General features: G+C 52.2%; 1 protein-coding gene across 1 annotated transcript in view; it reads left to right on the top strand.

The window, feature by feature from the left end:
- Nucleotides 1–21,924, top strand: part of PEX14 (peroxisomal biogenesis factor 14) — a 196,636-nt gene that overhangs the window by 46,695 nt on the left and 128,017 nt on the right. The window contains exon 2 of the mRNA XM_075603513.1: nt 2,872–2,956. Within this exon, the coding sequence (XP_075459628.1) occupies nt 2,872–2,956 (85 nt within the window). The remainder of the gene's footprint in view (nt 1–2,871; nt 2,957–21,924) is intronic.

Raw genomic sequence — 21,924 nt, 5'->3', positions numbered from 1 at the left:
ATTGCAGGTTTTTTTCTGCCAGATTTCTTGGTGTGTCTTCTATCTATCTATCTATCTATCTATCTATCTATCTCTGAACGAGGAGCTCACTGAGTAAAGGCACTGACTGACAACAATGACACAGAGTTTGAGGATCCTTGTGACCTTGAGCATGTCACTTTATTTCCCTGTGCCTCAGGCACTCATAAAATAGATTGTAAGCTGTACGGGGCGGGGACTCGTGCCTGCAAAATCTCTATGTACATGGTCAGCGCTATTCAAGAAAAAACAATTATTAATGATATATATATATATATGTATATAACACCTTCCGTCCTTGTGAACACACTCCTGGATTGCCCGGGTACCGCGGTTACAAGTCTCTCTCCTCTATATCCCTCCAACAAACTTCCTAATTTCATCCTCCTCTCTTGCTTTCGGTCGTCGCCGTGATATATAAACCCGAGAGAGAGAACTTCGGCTGTCTTTATTTCTTCCTTTTGATTTTGTCTCTATCAATCTTTAGCTATTTGTTTTTCTTTCCCCACCCTCCCGCCTGCCTTCTGTATCATCCCTCCTCCCTCCCCTGCACTTTCTTATTTAATCAGTCTTTTTTTCTCTCTCTCCGTCTCTCGCCTTTCTCCCCCCCCTCGTTTTCTTCATATCTTCTTTCTTTTCCATCACGCTGCTTCTCTCCCCTCTCCCCACCCCCCATACCCCCCCTCATTCCCATGCTTAAATTCACTTATCATGCTTTTTTTTAAAAAGATGCCTTTCCTATTTACCTAACATCTAAATTGCTTTCAGTCACTTGCGCTGTTCCGTCTCCTGTTTTGCTGTAAATGAATTACTAATGACATCTTGTTCAATAATGCCCTCACTGCAGGCACTTTAAGAGTAACGTCCCCCATCCAAACCTTTTAACCTATTACCGAGTATCTTTCCCAATTGAATCAGCGCCACCGCAGGTGTAATAACTAATCATTTGAGTTACACCTGCTCTGATGTACTTAGCGCCCGTGATCTGTGTCGGATGGCGGGTAATGCCTGTTTATCGCATTGTCTGATGGATCCGTTTTGCCTGCATCTGACGCGATTAGTGTATTTAAAGAAATAAGAGATGCAAAGAGGGGGCACAGGGTGGGTCCGAGCCAAGACCAGGCGAGAACTTCCCTCCAACCACAGAGCAGGAGGAGGGAGCCGGGCCCCTGAACGGAGCCATCGCACCCGAGGCTGTGCAGCCCCAGCACACAGCAGGCGGGGGGTTTGTCTCCGAGTGTATAACAGAGCATTGCCATGTGCTCGCTCACGGTTCTGTAACCATTGCACTTAGGAAACGGCTTAGCAAAGTATGTTTCTGCAGGCCCCCTTGGCAGTGAAAAGGTCAAGGGTTTTGCTTAATTAAATACCCCCTGTGTAAATATACTTTGCTTTCCTATCATAATTTGTAAAGCTTCCCTGCAAATAAAAATGCCGCTTGTGAGCACATCCACGTCTTACATTGTGAGCTTTTCGGGGCAGGGGCTCCTTTTCCTAAATGTTGCTTTATGTCTGAAGCACTTCTTCCCACTATGTGTTATCTGTATTATTTGCTATTTATATGATTATGTTACGTATATTACTGCTGTGAAGCGCTATGTACATTAATGGCGCTATATAAATAAAGACATACATACATCCATACATGTCTCAGGCAGGGGCACCAACCTGCCTTTCTCGATTATCTCTTCACATACAATGCTTCCACTGCAACCAGGGATTCTGGGTAATGACATGCAAATGAGAATTGATAGTGTCACTTTTTGCTTTTAACCCATTTTAACACATACCCTCAATATGCTTATGACTGCTGCACAGCTTAAACACACAAAAAACAAATATATATACAGACATACCCCGCATTAACGTATGCAATGCCAGGGATTCTGGGAAATGACATGCAAATGAGCACTCTTGTATCTGTGAGTAGGTTTACTGGCTATGCACTTCTTTAACCCATGCGGTGCTAAATTGTGTAATACGGCTGGCATTCGCTTATAGGGATCCATGTTAAAATGGGTAAGAAGCAAGGAGTGACACAAGGAGTGCTCATTTGCATATAATTTCCCAGAATCCCTGGCTGCAGTGGAATCACTGTATGTTGAGAGAGAGGCCGGTTTGTGGATCTGTCTGAGACGTGTGAACGTGCTCACAGTGATATTTGTATTTGCGGTACGGTGGAAGGTTTTTGTCACTTTTTTACTCGCTATAACTTTGTGTGTCTGGTTAAATCTTCCTGAAAAGATTGTGCCTTAAAGCAGGGGGGCGCAAACTTTTTTCCCTGCGCCCCCCTGCCGGCTGTCCCCTCACTCCCGCGCCCCCCTCCCAACCCCAACTTACCCGCGCTCCGGCGTAATAACGTCACGTTGCCATAGCAACGTGACGTCACATGACCTCGCAGCGTCATTTTGACGCCGCGTTGCCATGGCGACACAGGGAGGAAGCCGCCGGAGCCACGGTAAGTTAGGTTTACAGAGGCCCGGCAGCTCCCCCGGCACTTAATTTAAGTGCCTTCGGGAAGCGCGCGGGGCCTCTGTAAACCCCGCGCCCCCCGTCGGCAGTGTCGCGCCCCCCCTGGGGGTCGCGCCCCACAGTTTGCGCACCGCTGCCTTAAAGTACACATCTAGTGCATATGGCGGGGGGCTGTTACAGGGGCTGTTACAGGGGCTGTTACAGGGGCTGTTAGAGCTCTTGGTTGAGCTGCTGCCTGAGTAACGTAGGGTGCCATTTTTGGGGTAAACGAGTTGGATGTGCATACTTGTCGTCTCCGGGCACAATACACAACACAGATCTCTGACACCGTGTGCACACGGCTGGATCCGCTCTCAGCTGCCCTCTCTTCTCTCTCCGCAGATTACTACAGCAGTGAAGTTTTTGCAGAACCCTAAGGTCCGACAGAGCCCAGTATCCACCAGGAAGGAGTTTCTGAAGAGAAAAGGTATTGAATGTGTCCACGTAGCTCACTACTTACCCCATGCAGACTACTCCATACTCACATGCCCCACGCATGGAGCACGCGCTCTTTACCAAACGTACATTAGTCTATACTCCTGCCAACCTTACACACATTACACTCGCCCTCATGTAGACACTATATAACTCACTTTCATTCCCTATACATATCCACTCCTCCCCTCATTCATACATGGAGAGAGGTGGCCTCTCTCTCACACACCCCTCTCTCTATTCATAATTACCTCTCTCGTACTCATTACCCATTAGACTGCGGCCACGGTGTTGACTACTGCAAGTGTGCACAGCTTAAAACCGTGATCTGCGGTCTGTAGGGAGCGATGGGAGGTGCGGGGGGCGTGGCCAAAATGGAGGGGGGTGCGACCATGACTCTTAGTAAATCACTTTGGTCTGTGGCTGAGCTGCAGGAGATTGCGACGGGGGAGGGGAAGGAGGGGGGTGGCATGGGTGCGGCCATGACGTCACCCGGCTGGTTTGCTCTCATTGGCTGAACCACTGGGGGGTGTGGCCAGCAGAAAATCTGGTCGTGCATCACGGCGGCAAATTGAGCGCCAAGGCATTGAGGGGCGGTTCTTGTTCCTGCAGCGCACCCTGCAGCATGTACTGGGGACCCAGCCTTACTCATTCTCACCACTCTAACGCCGTATTCACTATATTCTCTTACCTGACCCACCACAGTCACCCAAACTCACCCACAACATCCTGTACTCAGGACAGGACCAGCTCGCCTTGCTAATAATACCCCCTGCACGCACAACTAATTGCTATATCAGATGGTGTATATCACTTTGATGTACAGTAATACAGAGAGGTGTTCCTCATGCAAACACTCCATTCTGTCATCTTCTGCATCTCTATCAGGTGGTCTCTCTTAGTTTGGTCCGTTCCTTCCATTAATGACGCTGGCTGCGACATGAAGCTGCTGGTTACAGGTCAGCTACTTAAGGCCAAAGCCAGCAGCCTGAGAGCAGCAGCCTAGAAAGGTCCATTGGGTCAATCCTAAAGCCTCGTCCATAGTGCAAGATACGGAGCGAGCTACATAGTTCGCGCTACAAACAAACGTGTGTATTCCAAAGCGCATGGCCATAGTGAGCACGAGCTTGCACATCAGATACAAGGATACCAAAAGCGGAGGAGACAAACTAGTTTGCTATTGCAGCGAGACCGCCTGGTCATGTGAGCAGCTAACAGCCAATGACCATTTAGTAAGCTATTCTGTCTGGATACTGTTCAAATTACTTTGTCAGTGGAGTTGTGCTTGCTTGCTGTGAGAATATAGACAACTCGTCTATTGAAAATGTGATTTCTGAGGTTTACAAACGTGAACCTTTAATTCATACCATGACAGGAATATCAATGATAATGTGTGGAGAGAAAGGTCTGATGTATTGTCCATTACTTGCGAATAATTGTTAGTTTATTTATTTACATTTTTTTTTGTAGTGTACAATGCTTATTTCCCTGAAGTGACTTAGCGTCACGAAACGCGTTGGAGATTTAAGTAGAGTACTGTGTTGCATATGACTGGTTGTACTCTGCTCATTTTGAGCCTTTTCTGGACATTTTCTGGACTATTCATTAACAGTATAGTGAGTATGTATTATTCGCTGTCTCTCATACAATCGTGCTGGGGCGCTGAGATACCCGCGGTTTCATTTCCTGTGGCCCGGGGCTTCGATCAGCTGTAGGCTGTGACGTATCGGGGACTACTCTGTCACTCAGCCAATCAGCTGAGAGGGATTTTCATCCCCCGATTGGAGAGCCGCCCTGCAACGCCGGTTGGCAGTCGCGTGCGAAAGACCAAGTACACCCTTACTGCTTCCATAGGAATTAAGATGCTAAGTAGCAGAGAGATGCTGCTAATCAAATGCCCTTGATTAATTGATCATCAGCAAGTGTGACCACCTCTATAAAAGCCGAAGTTTTAGCAGTTTGCTGGTCTGGAGCATTCAGGTGTGTGTTAACACAATGCCAAGGAGGAAAGACATCAGCAATGATCTTAGAGAAGCAATTGTTGCTGCCCATCAATCTGGGAAGGGTTATAAGGCCATTTCCCAAAAAAATTTAAGTCCATCATTCTACAGTGAGAAAGATTATTGCAAAGTGGAAAACATTGAAGACAGTTGCCAATCTTCCCAGGAGTGGACGTCCCAGCAAATTCACCCCAAGGTCAGACCGTGCAATGCTCAGAGAAATTGCAAAAAAACCAAGCGTTACATCTCAGACTCTACAGGCCTCAGTTAGCATGTTAAATGTTAAAGTTCATGACAGTACAATTAGAAAAAGACTGAACAAGTATGGTTTGTTTGGAAGGGTTGCCAGGAGAAGGCCTCTTCTCTCTAAAAAGAACATGGCAGCACGGCTTAGGTTTGCAAAGTTGCATCTGAACAAACCACAATTAAGGTAATTACCAGGCACTTGGTGTTACTTCAGCTGGTGCTTTTATACAAAGGTGTGTACTCTTCAGTAAATATATTGAGATTAAAGTATTGCTGTATACACAGTCTAATTGTGCCATTGCCTGACCAAAGCAACATTTTTGGGGTGGGAAACATGACCGTGTCATTGACAGTATTGGATTTCCCCTGCATTATACCGCTAAGCCTTAGACAGGGCATTGCCCCGTTGACCTGCCTGCAGACAGCTATTTTTTCCTTTAGGTCTTCTCTGTTACATGTGTGCGTCATTATGTCACTTTGGGGGCAGTGTGCAAACACACAAAGTGACCCCGCAGCTCCCACTGAGTGTGAGGTGTGAAGTGACGTTATTACAGCCTGCAGGTAAGCTCACTTCTCTCCCGGCAGGGAGCGGCATGCATGCTGCACGGCAATACCATCATGAGCCACAGCAGGGGTCGGCAACACCGGTCCTCAACGGCCACCAACAGGGCAGGCTGCAGGGATATGATTAAAACCTGCCCTGTTTGGTGGCCCTTGTGGACCAAGTTGCCCCACGCCTGGTCGTGTGCCACACAAGGTGAGCCAGGAAAGTTGGTAATAGTTCACGAGAGAGAGAGACACGCAGACACGCGCATGCAGACACACGCAGTTTTATTCATAGTGCCAGGCCGTCATTAGCACTACAAGTCACAGCAATAACGAGCATGTCTGCTGTGACTTTTACGCTGTCTACAGTGAATCTGCGCTTTTTCACAATCCTTTTACACAGAGAGATGTGCCGGTATTTAATCTCTTCCGTTCTGTTATGGGAGGGTGACCGAGGTACTATTATTGCTAATGGGATGCTGAATATGTGAAAATGTTTTTGCTTTTCCACGTTGTTGTTGAACACAGGAACTTTCTGGTCACACCGCCTTTCAGCTTCATTATTTATCTCCCGTTATTACCTTTTCTCCTCTTGTTTTCTCTCTCTCTCTCCCCCCCCCCCCCCCCACTCCCCCCTTCAGTCCGCTCGATCTGCAGGGAGCGATTTAATAATAAAAGCTTTGGGATTTCAGTGACTCCGTGAAAAGCAGCGATGCAAGGGGGGGTGGGAGAGGACCTAAAAGCCTTGCTGATTACCCGGGGTAACTCGAGAGAAAATCCATGGATGCCAAGAGCTCGTCAGCACCAGTTTTCTTATACAATATCCTGAGTACTTGGCGCTCCCAACACAAGCAGCCGCCAACTCTCACCCCCCAGGTGTAGCAGGGATAGAGTTTCATTTACTGCTCGCCCTACGGAGCAGTTAAGAGACCCGGGGGTGCTTGCTGTCCGTCCTGGCACGACCCACGCAGAGCGCAGCGAGCGTGACACGCCGGTGTCTGGTTATAACGCCCTTGTAGGCCATGGGTGGCCAACTCCAGTCCTCAAGGGCCAGCAACAGGTCAGGTATTAGGGATATCCCTGCTTCAGCACAGAGCCTCTGATTGAGCCACCTGTGCTGAAGCTGGGATATCCTGAAAACCTGACCTGTTGGTGGACCTTGAGGTCTGCAGTTGGCCACCCCCCTGGGTTAGCACATTGCTGTGCAATTACTGAGGGGGGGCCACCTGTGCTGAAGCAGGGACTGATTGAGCCACCTGTGCTGAAGCAGGGATATCCTGAAAACCCGATCTGTCGATGGGGTGGGGGGTTTGGTCTTGGGGACTGGCGTTGAAAACCCCCTGACTTAAGGTATTAGAAAGCAACCCTGCACCTACATTTTTTCTTCTTCCAGAGTATAACCTCCGAGACCTTGGTAGGGGTTTTCATGTACCTGTTCCAGCCATCAGATTTTATTTATTTTTAAATAGCCTAACTTTTCCCCTCACACATGCGCTTGGTTTTAGAATAAACATCGATGTGAATGTGTTTTGCAGGGGCTGTATTTATTTTGTCTTAGAGCGGAGTAATAGAATTGTATTTCTCACACGCGGGTTACTTCTTTGGAAATGACTGCATGTTGTCTGATTCGTGGGTGCGCAAACGTTTCCCTCTGCGCCCCCTTGTTCGCGCCCCCCTCCTTACCTTGTCTCTGGCGTCCTGGCGTCACAACGTCATGTGGCGGCAACGCGGCATTCTTTGCCGCCGCGTTGCCATGGCGACACATCGCCAGAGGCCGTTGGAAACAAGGTAAGAGAACTTACAGAGGCCTTGTGCGTGATCTCCGGCATTTAATTTAAATGCTTTGGGGAAGAGCACAAGGCCTCTTTAACCGCATGCCCGCCCCCCCCTGCTCCCCCCCCCCGAAAATCTCGCGCACCCCTGGTGTAAAGGACAGTGCATGTCAATTGGGTTTGTCTTCCACCCTTAACTTGCCCGGCGTGACTCAGCGTGACAGTGAGGGCATTTTGCTGGGCAGGTGTTTCCACATCTCATACGTTGAGATTACACAAAATCCTCCTTTTTAGGAAATAACATTTTCTGTGTCACGTTACAGTGTAGTAATATTGCATCAAAGTAACACTGAGCGCACACATCTAACGCCGCTCGTTACAGAAAGGGAGATGTGATGTGATGTAGTGAATTACAGATCTACTCAGCAGGAGAGAGGTTAAACCACAGTAGCAAAGCTCTTGCAAACTTACAGTGAGTAAGGACTCAGATAACAGTGGCACTGAGTGTGAAGCAGGGGAGACTGGTTCAATTCCCGGTGTCGGCTGCTTGTGACCTTGGGCAAGTCACTTTATCTCCCTGTGCCTCAGGCACCAAAAACATAGATTGTAAGGGACCTGTGTCTGTAACATTCCTACGTGCTGCGCACCGCGCGCTGTGCTGTCACTGTGTGACGCTTTGAGTCCCATTGGGAGTAAAGCGCTATATGAAATCAAAGTGATTATAAACTTCAGCTATACTTTTGAATGTAAGGACTGATGCAGACAGACACACACAGAGGACCTGCTCCTTACCAGAGCTCATAGCTCATCCAACATAGATCTGGTACTTGTCCTGTAGCCTTAACAGTATCGTATATCAGGTGTTAAAGGGGTCAGGGCAGAGATTGTTGAAGGCACTGGCACGGACTCCAGTGTTAGTGCAGCTTCTTCTACTGCACTGACTTTCACACCCGGTGGCAATAAAGGGCTTTAATAGGATGGACAAACGGTGTCGTTTATTGCCGTATGTCCTCGTTTTAATACAGTAGCACAGGTAGCATCTGTACCAACATACTCTTCTTGCTAAATAGCTTTTCCTTCTTGGATAACGTAACCCTTTCAGACCCAGAAATGGTTTCAGCACGGTGGAAAGCTCTGAGGGGGTTAAGCTGACGGCCTCGTCCTTGGATGGAATCTCGTTACCATGAAAGCTTTTTTAGCATTGATTTCATAAGTCTTAATTTAATAGATCCGTCATTACCGAGAAGTCCTGGGAGTCGGGCCTAGCTTTCCAGGTCACCGACCTTTTAATTACAAACCTTGCTCTGATGGTCAGGTTATCGACTGGATGGCTTCCAGCCTGCCTGCCCCCAGGATGCAAATGCTAACTCTGCTGCCTCCTCACGCCCCCAGCTTAAGAAAAAGAAAATTATAGGCCTCCTGACTTCCCCAGCCTAATGCCCTGTTTCCGTAATAATTCACTCAGCTGCCGACATATTGTTGAAAAAGACCCGGTGCTTTCTCCTGCTTCCATTCCTGGGATTCCTCACCCCTCATGGCGAAGGATGCTCACCGTGCCATGTCCCTCTTCTGGGAGTCCTCACGGCGAAGGATGCTCACCGTGCCATGCCCCCCTCCTGGGGGTCCTCACCCCTCATGGCGAAGGATGCTCACGGTGCCATGCCTCTCTCCTGGGGGTCCTCACCCCTCATGGCGAAGGATGCTCACAGTGCCACGTCCCTCTCCTGGGGGTCCTCAACCCTCATGGCGAAGGATGCTCACAGTGCCATGTCCCTCTCCTGGGGGTCCTCACCCCTCATGGCGAAGGATGCTCACCGTGCCATGTCCCTCTCCTGGGGGTCCTCACCCCTCTTGGCGAAGGATGCTCACAGTGCCATGCCCCCCTCCTGGGATTCCTCATGGCGAAGGATGCTCACCGTGCCATGTCCCTCTCCTGGGGGTCCTCACCCCTCATGGCGAAGGATGCTCACCGTGCCATGTCCCTCTCCTGGGGGTCCTCACCCCTCATGGCGAAGGATGCTCACAGTGCCATGTCCCTCTCCTGGGGGTCCTCACCCCTCATGGCGAAGGATGCTCACCGTGCCATGTCCCTCTCCTGGGGGACCTCACCCCTCATGGCGAAGGATGCTCACCGTGCCACGTCCCTCTCCTGGGGGTCCTCACACCTCATGGCGAAGGATGCTCACAGTGCCATGTCCCTCTCCTGGGATTCCTCACCCCTCATGGCGAAGGATGCTCACCGTGCCACATCCCTCTCCTGGGGGTCCTCACCCCTCATGGCGAAGGATGCTCACAGTGCCATGTCCCTCTCCTGGGGGTCCTCACCCCTCATGGCGAAGGATGCTCACAGTGCCATGTCCCTCTCCTGAGGGTCCTCAACTCTCATGGCGAAGGATGCTCACAGTGCCATGTCCCTCTCCTGGGGGTCCTCACCCCTCATGGTGAAGGATGCTCACAGTGCCATGCCCCTCTCCTGGTGGTCCTCACCCCTCATGGAGAAGGATGCTCACAGTGCCATGCCCCTCTCCTGGGAGTCCTCACCCCTCATAGCGAAGGATGCTCACCGTGCCATGTCCCATACTGGTAAAATAAGTGCAAAGTGGCATTGTCTGTGGGCATAAAGATGCCAAGCTCTTCTGTTTGAGAACGTGGCCTGTGCAGTGGTTGATGCTTTAATGCACAGGAGTATAAGCCAAGCAGAAGAATCTCAACATACAAGGCATTAAAAAAACAAATGAAGACATAAAACCTCCCCCCCCCACAAAAAAAGAAAGAATTAAGACATAATTCTTCATAATGGAAGAAGGGGCAGCTCATTGACTAAAGCAGGGGAACCTGGTTCAATTCCTGGTGTCGGCTCCTTGTGACCTTGGGCGAGTCACTTTATCTCCCTGTGCCTCAGGCACCAAAATCATAGATTGTAAGCTCCACAGGGCAGGGACCTGTGCCTGCAAAATGTCTCTTTAAAGCGCTACGTAAAACTAGCAACTGTGCAATATTAATTAAACAAGAAGTTATTTTAAAACCGATCTGTTGTTCTTGCAAGAGAAGTAGAAATGTAGTTTTGTAACTATATACTTTACATCACACTTTGACCACGGAGTGTGTGTGCATATTTGTCTGTCTCACACAACACGCTCTCGTGCTGGTCTTTGTGCAATTTGATTGTCAGATGTTTGCCCTACAGAATAATCATGCCTGCGATAGCTTATCTGTTCAGCACTGTGTACACAGGCAGTGATGCATAAGAATGTTTTATTTCTTCACCCCTAATTGATAGCCTTGAAATGAGAAAAGTAAGAACCGCCAAAGACCATTATAAGGACGTTTGGCGGTCCTTATTGCCAGTGGTTGACAAATCACCAAAAAATCTACTCGCCACACAAAAAAATCTACTCGCCACCTAGTACTAAACGTGTGCTGCTTGGGCCAATATTTACTCGCCCGGGGGTTAAATCCACTCGCCCGGGGCGAGCAAATGTATAGGTTTGTCGAACACTGCTTATTGCAGTCTCAGCCCTGTTTGCTGGTAAGTATAAGCACTGGGACATACTACCTCTTCTAGCATTTTATTGGGTTTCAAATGTAGGCCGACTGGCATGACCCCTAAAAGGACACACCACATAGTATAGAATATATACTGCTAGGTGAGGTCTCACATCTTTGGTACAAATGATTACAACATTGCATTTTAGGCTGACACAGACAATAGACAATTCGTAATGGTCGCCATATAGAAGGGTCCTCACCATTCTTTTCCGCAGCAAGGGGTCTCTGGAATTGATGGCTGTTTGCTATAACTGGGAACCTTGTCATTGAGATGGGGGAAAAGAAACATCAGACAATTGCTAAAGCAAAGAACAAAACAGTCGAAGCATTGACTGTGTTTTTAACTCTCGATCCAAGAAGACAGCCCACACAGTGCTTGGACATCCTCAGACCATGTAACATGAGGGCAGGTAGCCTCAATAGCTGGTGGCTCAATCCTCCCTGCTTCAGCACAGGTGGCTCAATCCTCCCTGCTTCAGCACAGGTGGCTCCATCAGCGGCTCAGTCTTTGACTGAGCCACTGATGGAGCCACCTGTGCTGAAGCAGGGATATCCAGAAAACCTGACCTGTTGGTAGCTCTTGGGGACCGAAGTTGGCCACCCCTTGAGTAGACGGTGCCCATGTATATTGAACTTGAAGCAGTTAAGTTAATGAATGTGAAATCTCAGTGCAACACCCTGAAAGACGTCAACCGAATGTCCTGTTATAAGATGTGACCGCAGCTTTTCATGTGTTTGTGGAACGGCAGCGATGCCATGTCTGTGCCATGTCTGTGCCATGTCTGTCTGCAGCGATGCCATGTCTGTGCCATGTCTGTGCCATGTCTGACTGCAGCGATGCCATGTCTGTGCCATGTCTGACTGCAGCGATGCCATGTCTGTGCCATGTCTGACTGCAGCGATGCCATGTCTGTGCCATGTCTGTGCCATGTCTGACTGCTGCAGAGCATCATTCCGTTAAACAGAAGAACATGTCAAATCATACTATATTCACAGCAGCAAGTGGGATTCCTGTTAAAGTGGATCTCTGTCTCGGTACCATAAGTTAAGCAGTGTTAGGACCAGCAGATTGGTCATGCCTTGATGTTGGCTGCAGGTTTATAACGCTTTGGCCAAAGGGTTTAACTTAATGACCTTTACTCATGAGCAGATTAGCACTGAAGTGTTGTACTATATGTTGTGTCACTCTGTATGTGGCGCTGGGCCTTTCTGTTTTTGTTAATAATACGTTTGCGTCTCGCACTTGATTGCAAGTTAGGATCTGGTACAATTTGCCTCACGGCTTTGGTATTTAAGCGGAAAAAGGGCTTTAGTTGAGTGACCTGGTTGTGACCTTGTACCCTAATAATGCTCAGGAACTCATGATCCTGGCAACGCTGTCTCTGCGTCTCTGTAGACCTCTGTGCCTAGGTCAGCGCTGCTGACTTTGCTGGCAGGGAGGCAGGTGAATGACGCTTGTGAGCCGAGGCAGCAGAGGGCAGACAGAGCGCGGCTCGAGAGAGCTTGGACGTCAGCTTAAAGCATCTCCAGGGCACGCGGGCAGCTCCCTCACGTCCCCTATTCAAATCTGCTGCCCTGACGTCTCCATACAGATGCTGACCTTTTACACTGGCATTTATTGAATTTCAGAATACCCTTTATAGCACACACGCTGCCCCCTCCGTACTCTCACACCCTCACGTGCGACGGCTTCTCCTTCTATATCGGGAACACAGCGTTAACATCCTCCTATCCCCTGACTGTCACTTTTTTTTATGTCGGTGATATGCGACTGCAGATATTTTACAGGAGGACAAACCCGGGCAGTGAGGGACTAATCTAATTGTTTGGTATAGGTGCAGAACCGGGTCAGTGGCTGTATCATCCTTTAACAAAAGCTGTGTGTTTGTGGCAATCAGGCTACAGTGTCAGATCCTTCCTGCAGAGTTCTGAGTGCGCTATTGCAGCGCAGAGTTCTGGGTGCGCTATTGCAGCGCAGGGTTCTGGGTGCGCTATTGCAGCGCAGGGTTCTGGGTGCGCTATATCAGCGCAGGGTTCTGGGTGCGCTATATCAGCGCAGAGTTCTGGGTGCGCTATTGCAGCGCAGAGTTCTGGGTGCGCTATATCAGCGCAGGGTTCTGGGTGCGCTATATCAGCGCAGGGTTCTGGGTGCGCTATATCAGCGCAGGGTTCTGGGTGCGCTATTTCAGCGCAGGGTTCTGGGTGCGCCATATCAGCGCAGAGTTCTGGGTGCGCTATTGCAACGCAGGGTTCTGGGTGCGCTATATCAGCGCAGGGTTCTGGGTGCGCTATATCAGCGCAGAGTTCTGGGTGCGCTATTGCAGCGCAGGGTTCTGGGTGCGCTATATCAGCGCAGAGTTCTGGGTGCGCTATTGCAGCGCAGGGTTCTGGGTGCGCTATATCAGCGCAGAGTTCTTGGTGCGCTATATCAGCGCAGAGTTCTGGGTGCGCTATATCAGCGCAGGGTTCTGGGTGCGCTATATCAGCGCAGGGTTCTGGGTGCGCTATATCAGCGCAGGGTTCTGGGTGCGTTATATCAGCGCAGAGTTCTGGGTGCGCTATATCAGCGCAGAGTTCTGGGTGCGCTATTGCAGCGCAGAGTTCTGGGTGCGCTATTGCAGCGCAGGGTTCTGGGTGCGCTATATCAGCGCAGGGTTCTGGGTGCGCTATATCAGCGCAGGGTTCTGGGTGCGTTATATCAGCGCAGAGTTCTGGGTGCGCTATATCAGCGCAGAGTTCTGGGTGCGCTATTGCAGCGCAGAGTTCTGGGTGCGCTATTGCAGCGCAGGGTTCTGGGTGCGCTATATCAGCGCCGAGTTCTGGGTGCGCTATATCAGCGCAGGGTTCTTGGTGCGCTATTGCAGCGCAGAGTTCTGAGTGCGCTATATCAGCGCAGAGTACTGGGTGCGCTATATCAGCGCAGGGTTCTTGGTGCGCTATTGCAGCGCAGGGTTCTGGGTGCGCTATATCAGCGCAGAGTTCTGGGTGCGCTATTGCAGCGCAGAGTTCTGGGTGCGCTATTGCAGCGCACGGTTCTGGGTGCGCTATATCAGCGCAGGGTTCTGGGTGCGCTATATCAGCGCAGGGTTCTGGGTGCACTATATCAGCGCAGGGTTCTGGGTGCGCTATATCAGCGCAGAGTTCTGGGTGCGCTATATCAGCGCAGGGTTCTGGGTGCGCTATATCAGCGCAGAGTTCTGGGTGCACTATATCAGCGCAGGGTTCTGGGTGCGTTATATGAGCGCAGAGCTCTGGGTGCGCTATATCAGCGCAGAGTTCTGGGTGCGCTATTGCAGCGCAGAGTTCTGGGTGCGCTATTGCAGCGCAGAGTTCTGGGTGTGCTATATCAGCGCAGGGTTCTAGGTGCGTTATTGCAGGCAGAGTTCTGGGTGTGCTATATCAGCGCAGAGTTCTGGGTGCGCTATTGCAGCGCAGAGTTCTGGGTGCGCTATATCAGCGCAGAGTTCTGGGTGCGCTATATCAGCGCAGAGTTCTGGGTGCGCTATTGCAGCGCAGGGTTCTGGGTGCGCTATATCAGCGCAGAGTTCTGGGTGCGCTATATCAGCGCAGGGTTCTGGGTGCGCTATATCAGCGCAGAGTTCTGGGTGCGCTATTGCAGCGCAGAGTTCTGGGTGCGTTATATCAGCGCAGAGTTCTGGGTGCGCTATTGCAGCGCAGAGTTCTGGGTGCGCTATATCAGCGCAGAGTTCTGGGTGCGCTATATCAGCGCAGAGTTCTGGGTGCGCTATTGCAGCGCAGAGTTCTGGGTGCGCTATTGCAGCGCAGAGTTCTGGGTGCGCTATATCAGCGCAGAGTTCTGGGTGCGCTATATCAGCGCAGAGTTCTGGGTGCGCTATATCAGCGCAGAGTTCTGGGTGCGCTATATCAGCGCAGGGTTCTGGGTGCGCTATATCAGCGCAGGGTTCTGGGTGCGCTATATCAGCGCAGAATTCTGGGTGCGCTATTGCAGCGCAGAGTTCTGGGTGCGCTATTGCAGCGCAGAGTTCTGGGTGCGCTATATCAGCGCAGAGTTCTGGGTGCGCTATATCAGCACAGAGTTCTGGGTGCACTATATCAGCGCAGGGTTCTGGGTGCGCTATATCAGCGCAGAGTTCTGGGTGCGCTATATCAGCGCAGAGTTCTGGGTGCGCTATATCAGCGCAGAGTTCTGGGTGCGCTATATCAGCGCAGAGTTCTGGGTGCGCTATATCAGCGCAGAGTTCTGGGTGCGCTATTGCAGCGCAGAGTTCTGGGTGCGCTATATCAGCGCAGAGTTCTGGGTGCGCTATATCAGCGCAGGGTTCTGGGTGCGCTATATCAGCGCAGAGTTCTGGGTGCGCTATTGCAGCGCAGAGTTCTGGGTGCGCTATATCAGCGCAGAGTTCTGGGTGCGCTATATCAGCGCAGGGTTCTGGGTGCGCTATATCAGCGCAGAGTTCTGGGTGCGCTATTGCAGCGCAGTGTTTTGGGTGCGCTATATCAGCGCAGAGTTCTGGGTGCGCTATATCAGTGCAGAGTTCTGGGTGCGCTATATCAGCGCAGAGTTCTGGGTGCGCTTTATCAGCGCAGAGTTCTGGGTGCGCTATATCAGTGCAGAGTTCTGGGTGCGCTATATCAGCGCAGAGTTCTGGGTGCGCTATATCAGCGCAGGGTTCTGGGTGCGCTATATCAGCGCAGAGTTCTGGGTGCGCTATATCAGCGCAGAGTTCTGGGTGCGCTATATCAGCGCAGAGTTCTGGGTGCGCTATATCAGCGCAGGGTTCTGGGTGCGCTATATCAGCGCAGGGTTCTGGGTGCGCTATATCAGCGCAGAATTCTGGGTGCGCTATATCAGCGCAGAGTTCTGGGTGCGCTATTGCAGCGCAGAGTTCTGGGTGCGCTATATCAGCGCAGGGTTCTGGGTGCGCTAGATCAGCGCAGAGTTCTGGGTGCGCTATTGCAGCGCAGAGTTCTGGGTGCGCTATATCAGCGCAGAGTTCTGGGTGCGCTATTGCAGCGCAGAGTTCTGGGTGCGCTATATCAGCGCAGAGTTCTGGGTGCACTATATCAGCGCAGAGTTCTGGGTGCGCTATATCAGCGCAGAGTTCTGGGTATGCTATATCAGCGCAGAGTTCTGGGTGCGCTATATCAGCGCAGAGTTCTGGGTGCGCTATATCAGCGCAGAGTTCTGGGTGCGCTATATCAGCGCAGGGTTCTGGGTGCGCTATATCAGCGCAGGGTTCTGGGTGCGCTATATCAGCGCAGAGTTCTGGGTGCGCTATATCAGCGCAGAGTTCTGGGTGCGCTATATCAGCGCAGGGTTCTGGGTGCGCTATTGCAGCGCAGAGTTCTGGGTGCGCTATATCAGCGCAGAGTTCTGGGTGCGCTATATCAGCGCAGAGTTCTGGGTGCGCTATATCAGCGCAGAGTTCTGGGTGCGCTATATCAGCGCAGAGTTCTGGGTGCGCTATATCAGCGCAGAGTTCTGGGTGCGCTATATCAGCGCAGAGTTCTTGGTGCACTATATCAGCGCAGAGTTCTGGGTGCGCTATTGCAGCGCAGAGTTCTGGGTGCGCTATAACAGCGCAGAGTTCTTGGTGCACTATATCAGCGCAGGGTTCTGGGTGCGCTATTGCAGCGCAGAGTTCTGGGTGCGCTATAACAGCGCAGAGTTCTGGGTGCGCTATATCAGCGCAGGGTTCTGGGTGCGCTATATCAGCGCAGAATTCTGGGTGCGCTATATCAGCGCAGAGTTCTGGGTGCGCTATATCAGCGCAGAGTTCTGGGTGCGCTATATCAGCGCAGGGTTCTGGGTGCGCTATATCAGCGCAGGGTTCTGGGTGCGCTATATCAGCGCAGGGTTCTGGGTGCGCTATATCAGCGCAGGGTTCTGGGTGCGCTATATCAGCGCAGAGTTCTGGGTGCGCTATATCAGCGCAGAGTTCTGGGTGCGCTATATCAGCGCAGAGTTCTGGGTGCGCTATATCAGCGCAGAGTTCTGGGTGCGCTATTGCAGCGCAGAGTTCTGGGTGCGCTATATCAGCGCAGAGTTCTGGGTGCGCTATATCAGCGCAGAGTTCTGGGTGCGCTATATCAGCGCAGAGTTCTGGGTGCGCTATATCAGCGCAGAGTTCTGGGTGCGCTATATCAGCGCAGAGTTCTGGGTGCGCTATATCAGCGCAGAGTTCTGGGTGCGCTATTGCAGCGCAGAGTTCTGGGTGCGCTATTGCAGCGCAGAGTTCTGGGTGCGCTATATCAGCGCAGAGTTCTGGGTGCGCTATATCAGCGCAGAGTTCTTGGTGCGCTATTGCAGCGCAGAGTTCTGGGTGCGCTATATCAGCGCAGAGTTCTGGGTGCGCTATATCAGCGCAGAGTTCTGGGTGCGCTATATCAGCGCAGGGTTCTGGGTGCGCTATATCAGCGCAGGGTTCTGGGTGCGCTATATCAGCGCAGGGTTCTGGGTGCGCTATATCAGCGCAGAGTTCTGGGTGCGCTATATCAGCGCAGAGTTCTGGGTGCGCTATATCAGCGCAGAGTTCTGGGTGCGCTATATCAGCGCAGAGTTCTGGGTGCGCTATTGCAGCGCAGAGTTCTGGGTGCGCTATATCAGCGCAGAGTTCTGGGTGCGCTATATCAGCGCAGAGTTCTGGGTGCGCTATATCAGCGCAGAGTTCTGGGTGCGCTATATCAGCGCAGAGTTCTGGGTGCGCTATATCAGCGCAGAGTTCTGGGTGCGCTATTGCAGCGCAGAGTTCTGGGTGCGCTATTGCAGCGCAGAGTTCTGGGTGCGCTATATCAGCGCAGAGTTCTGGGTGCGCTATATCAGCGCAGAGTTCTTGGTGCGCTATTGCAGCGCAGAGTTCTGGGTGCGCTATATCAGCGCAGAGTTCTGGGTGCGCTATATCAGCGCAGAGTTCTGGGTGCGCTATTGCAGCGCAGAGTTCTGGGTGCGCTATATCAGCGCAGAGTTCTGGGTGCGCTATTGCAGCGCAGGGTTCTGGGTGCGCTATATCAGCGCAGAGTTCTGGGTGCGCTATTGCAGTGCAGAGTTCTGGGTGCGCTATATCAGCGCAGAGTTCTGGGTGCGCTATTGCAGCGCATGGTTCTGGGTGCGCTATATCAGCGCAGGGTTCTGGGTGCGCTATATCAGCGCAGAGTTCTGGGTGCGCTATTGCAGCGCAGGGTTCTGGGTGCGCTATTGCAGCGCAGGGTTCTGGGTGCGTTATATCAGCGCAGAGTTCTGGGTGCGCTATTGCAGCGCTGAGTTCTGGGTGCGCTATATCAGCGCAGGGTTCTGGGTGCGCTATATCAGCGCAGAGTTCTGGGTGCGCTATATCAGCGCAGGGTTCTGGGTGCGCTATATCAGCGCAGAGTTCTTGGTGCGCTATTGCAGCGCAGAGTTCTGGGTGCGCTATATCAGCGCAGAGTTCTGGGTGCGCTATATCAGCGCAGAGTTCTGGGTGCGCTATATCAGCGCAGAGTTCTGGGTGCGCTATATCAGCGCAGAGTTCTTGGTGCGCTATTGCAGCGCAGAGTTCTGGGTGCGCTATATCAGCGCAGGGTTCTGGGTGCGCTATATCAGCGCAGGGTTCTGGGTGCGCTATATCAGCGCAGAGTTCTGGGTGCGCTATATCAGCGCAGGGTTCTGGGTGCGCTATATCAGCGCAGAGTTCTGGGTGCGCTATTGCAGCGCAGGGTTCTGGGTGCGCTATATCAGCGCAGAGTTCTGGGTGCACTATATCAGCGCAGAGTTCTGGGTGCGCTATATCAGCGCAGAGTTCTGGGTGCGCTATATCAGCACAGAGTTCTGGGTGCGCTATTGCAGCGCAGAGTTCTGGGTGCGCTATTGCAGCGCAGAGTTCTGGGTGCGCTATTGCAGCGCAGAGTTCTGGGTGCGCTATTGCAGCGCAGAGTTCTGGGTGCGCTATATCAGCGCAGGGTTCTGGGTGCGCTATATCAGCGCAGGGTTCTGGGTGCGCTATATCAGCGCAGAGTTCTGGGTGCGCTATATCAGCGCAGGGTTCTGGGTGCGCTATATCAGCGCAGAGTTCTGGGTGCGCTATTGCAGCGCAGAGTTCTGGGTGCGCTATATCAGCGCAGAGTTCTGGGTGCACTATATCAGCGCAGGGTTCTGGGTGCGCTATATCAGCGCAGAGTTCTGGGTGCGCTATTGCAGCGCAGGGTTCTGGGTGCGCTATATCAGCGCAGAGTTCTGGGTGCACTATATCAGCGCAGAGTTCTGGGTGCGCTATATCAGCGCAGAGTTCTGGGTGCACTATATCAGCGCAGAGTTCTGGGTGCGCTATATCAGCACAGAGTTCTGGGTGCACTATTGCAGCGCAGAGTTCTGGGTGCGCTATATCAGCGCAGAGTTCTGGGTGCGCTATATCAGCGCAGGGTTCTGGGTGCGCTATATCAGCGCAGAGTTCTGGGTGCGCTATTGCAGCGCAGAGTTCTGGGTGCGCTATATCAGCGCAGAGTTCTGGGTGCGCTATTGCAGCGCAGAGTTTTGGGTGCGCTATATCAGCGCAGAGTTCTGGGTGCGCTATATCAGCGCAGAGTTCTGGGTGCGCTATATCAGCGCAGAGTTCTGGGTGCGCTATATCAGTGCAGAGTTCTGGGTGCGCTATATCAGCGCAGAGTTCTGTGTGCGCTATATCAGCGCAGAGTTCTGGGTGCGCTATTGCAGCGCAGAGTTCTGGGTGCGCTATATCAGCGCAGAGTTCTGGGTGCGCTATTGCAGCGCATGGTTCTGGGTGCGCTATATCAGCGCAGGGTTCTGGGTGCGCTATATCAGCGCAGAGTTCTGGGTGCGCTATTGCAGCGCAGGGTTCTGGGTGCGCTATTGCAGCGCAGGGTTCTGGGTGCTTTATATCAGCGCAGAGTTCTGGGTGCGCTATTGCAGCGCCGAGTTCTGGGTGCGCTATATCAGCGCAGAGTTCTGGGTGCGCTATTGCAGCGCAGAGTTCTGGGTGCGCTATATCAGCGCAGAGTTCTGGGTGCGCTATTGCAGCGCAGGGTTCTGGGTGCGTTATATCAGCGCAGAGTTCTGGGTGCGCTATTGCAGCGCCGAGTTCTGGGTGCGCTATATCAGCGCAGAGTTCTGGGTGCGCTATTGCAGCGCAGAGTTCTGGGTGCGCTATATCAGCGCAGGGTTCTGGGTGCGCTATATCAGCGCAGAGTTCTGGGTGCGCTATATCAGCACAGAGTTCTGGGTGCACTATATCAGCGCAGAGTTCTGGGTGCGCTATATCAGCGCAGGGTTCTGGGTGCGCTATTGCAGCGCAGAGTTCTGGGTGCGCTATATAAGCGCAGGGTTCTGGGTGCGCTATATCAGCGCAGAGTTCTGGGTGCGCTATATCAGCGCAGAGTTCAGGGTGCGCTATTGCAGCGCAGGGTTCTGGGTGCGCTATATCAGCGCAGGGTTCTGGTTGCGCTATATCAGCGCAGAGTTCTTGGTGCGCTATATCAGCGCAGAGTTCTGGGTGCGCTATATCAGCGCAGGGTTCTGGGTGCGCTATTGCAGCGCAGGGTTCTGGGTGCGCTATATCAGCGCAGGGTTCTGGGTGCGTTATATCAGCGCAGAGTTCTGGGTGCGCTATATCAGCGCAGAGTTCTGGGTGCGCTATATCAGCGCAGAGTTCTGGGTGCGCTATATCAGCGCAGAGTTCTGGGTGCGCTATATCAGCGCAGGGTTCTGGGTGCGCTATTGCAGCGCAGAGTTCTGGGTGCGCTATTGCAGAGCAGAGTTCTGGGTGCGCTATATCAGCGCAGGGTTCTGGGTGCGCTATATCAGCGCAGAGTTCTGGGTGCGCTATTGCAGCGCAGAGTTCTGGGTGCGCTATTGCAGCGCAGAGTTCTGGGTGCGCTATATCAGCGCAGAGTTCTGGGTGCGTTATTGCAGCGCAGAGTTCTGGGTGCGCTATATCAGCGCAGAGTTCTGGGTGCGCTATATCAGCGCAGGGTTCTGGGTGCGCTATATCAGCGCAGGGTTCTGGGTGCGCTATATCAGCGCAGAGTTCTGGGTGCGCTATATCAGCGCAGAGTTCTGGGTGCGCTATATCAGCGCAGAGTTCTGGGTGCGCTATATCAGCGCAGGGTTCTGGGTGCGCTATTGCAGCGCAGAGTTCTGGGTGCGCTATTGCAGCGCAGGGTTCTGGGTGCGCTATTGCAGCGCAGGGTTCTGGGTGCGTTATATCAGCGCAGAGTTTTGGGTGCGCTATTGCAGCGCCGAGTTCTGGGTGCGCTATATCAGCGCAGTTCTGGGTGCGCTATATCAGCGCAGGGTTCTGGGTGCGCTATATCAGCGCAGAGTTCTTGGTGCGCTATTGCAGCGCAGAGTTCTGGGTGCGCTATATCAGCGCAGAGTTCTGGGTGCGCTATATCAGCGCAGAGTTCTGGGTGCGCTATATCAGCGCAGAGTTCTGGGTGCGCTATATCAGCGCAGAGTTCTTGGTGCGCTATTGCAGCGCAGAGTTCTGGGTGCGCTATATCAGCGCAGAGTTCTGGGTGCGCTATATCAGCGCAGGGTTCTGGGTGCGCTATATCAGCGCAGAGTTCTGGGTGCGCTATATCAGCGCAGGGTTCTGGGTGCGCTATATCAGCGCAGAGTTCTGGGTGCGCTATTGCAGCGCAGGGTTCTGGGTGTGCTATATCAGCACAGAGTTCTGGGTGCACTATTGCAGCGCAGAGTTCTGGGTGCGCTATATCAGCGCAGAGTTCTGGGTGCGCTATATCAGCGCAGAGTTCTGGGTGCGCTATATCAGCGCAGAGTTCTGGGTGCGCTATATCAGCGCAGAGTTCTGGGTGCGCTATATCAGCGCAGAGTTCTGGGCGCGCTATATCAGCGCAGGGTTCTGGGTGCGCTA

This window comes from Ascaphus truei, chromosome 6 (assembly GCF_040206685.1).
Source record: "Ascaphus truei isolate aAscTru1 chromosome 6, aAscTru1.hap1, whole genome shotgun sequence".
NCBI classification, from domain to species: Eukaryota; Metazoa; Chordata; class Amphibia; order Anura; family Ascaphidae; genus Ascaphus; species Ascaphus truei.
The sequence above is the reverse complement of the archived record's forward strand: the minus strand, read 5'-3'. Positions and strand labels throughout refer to the sequence as shown.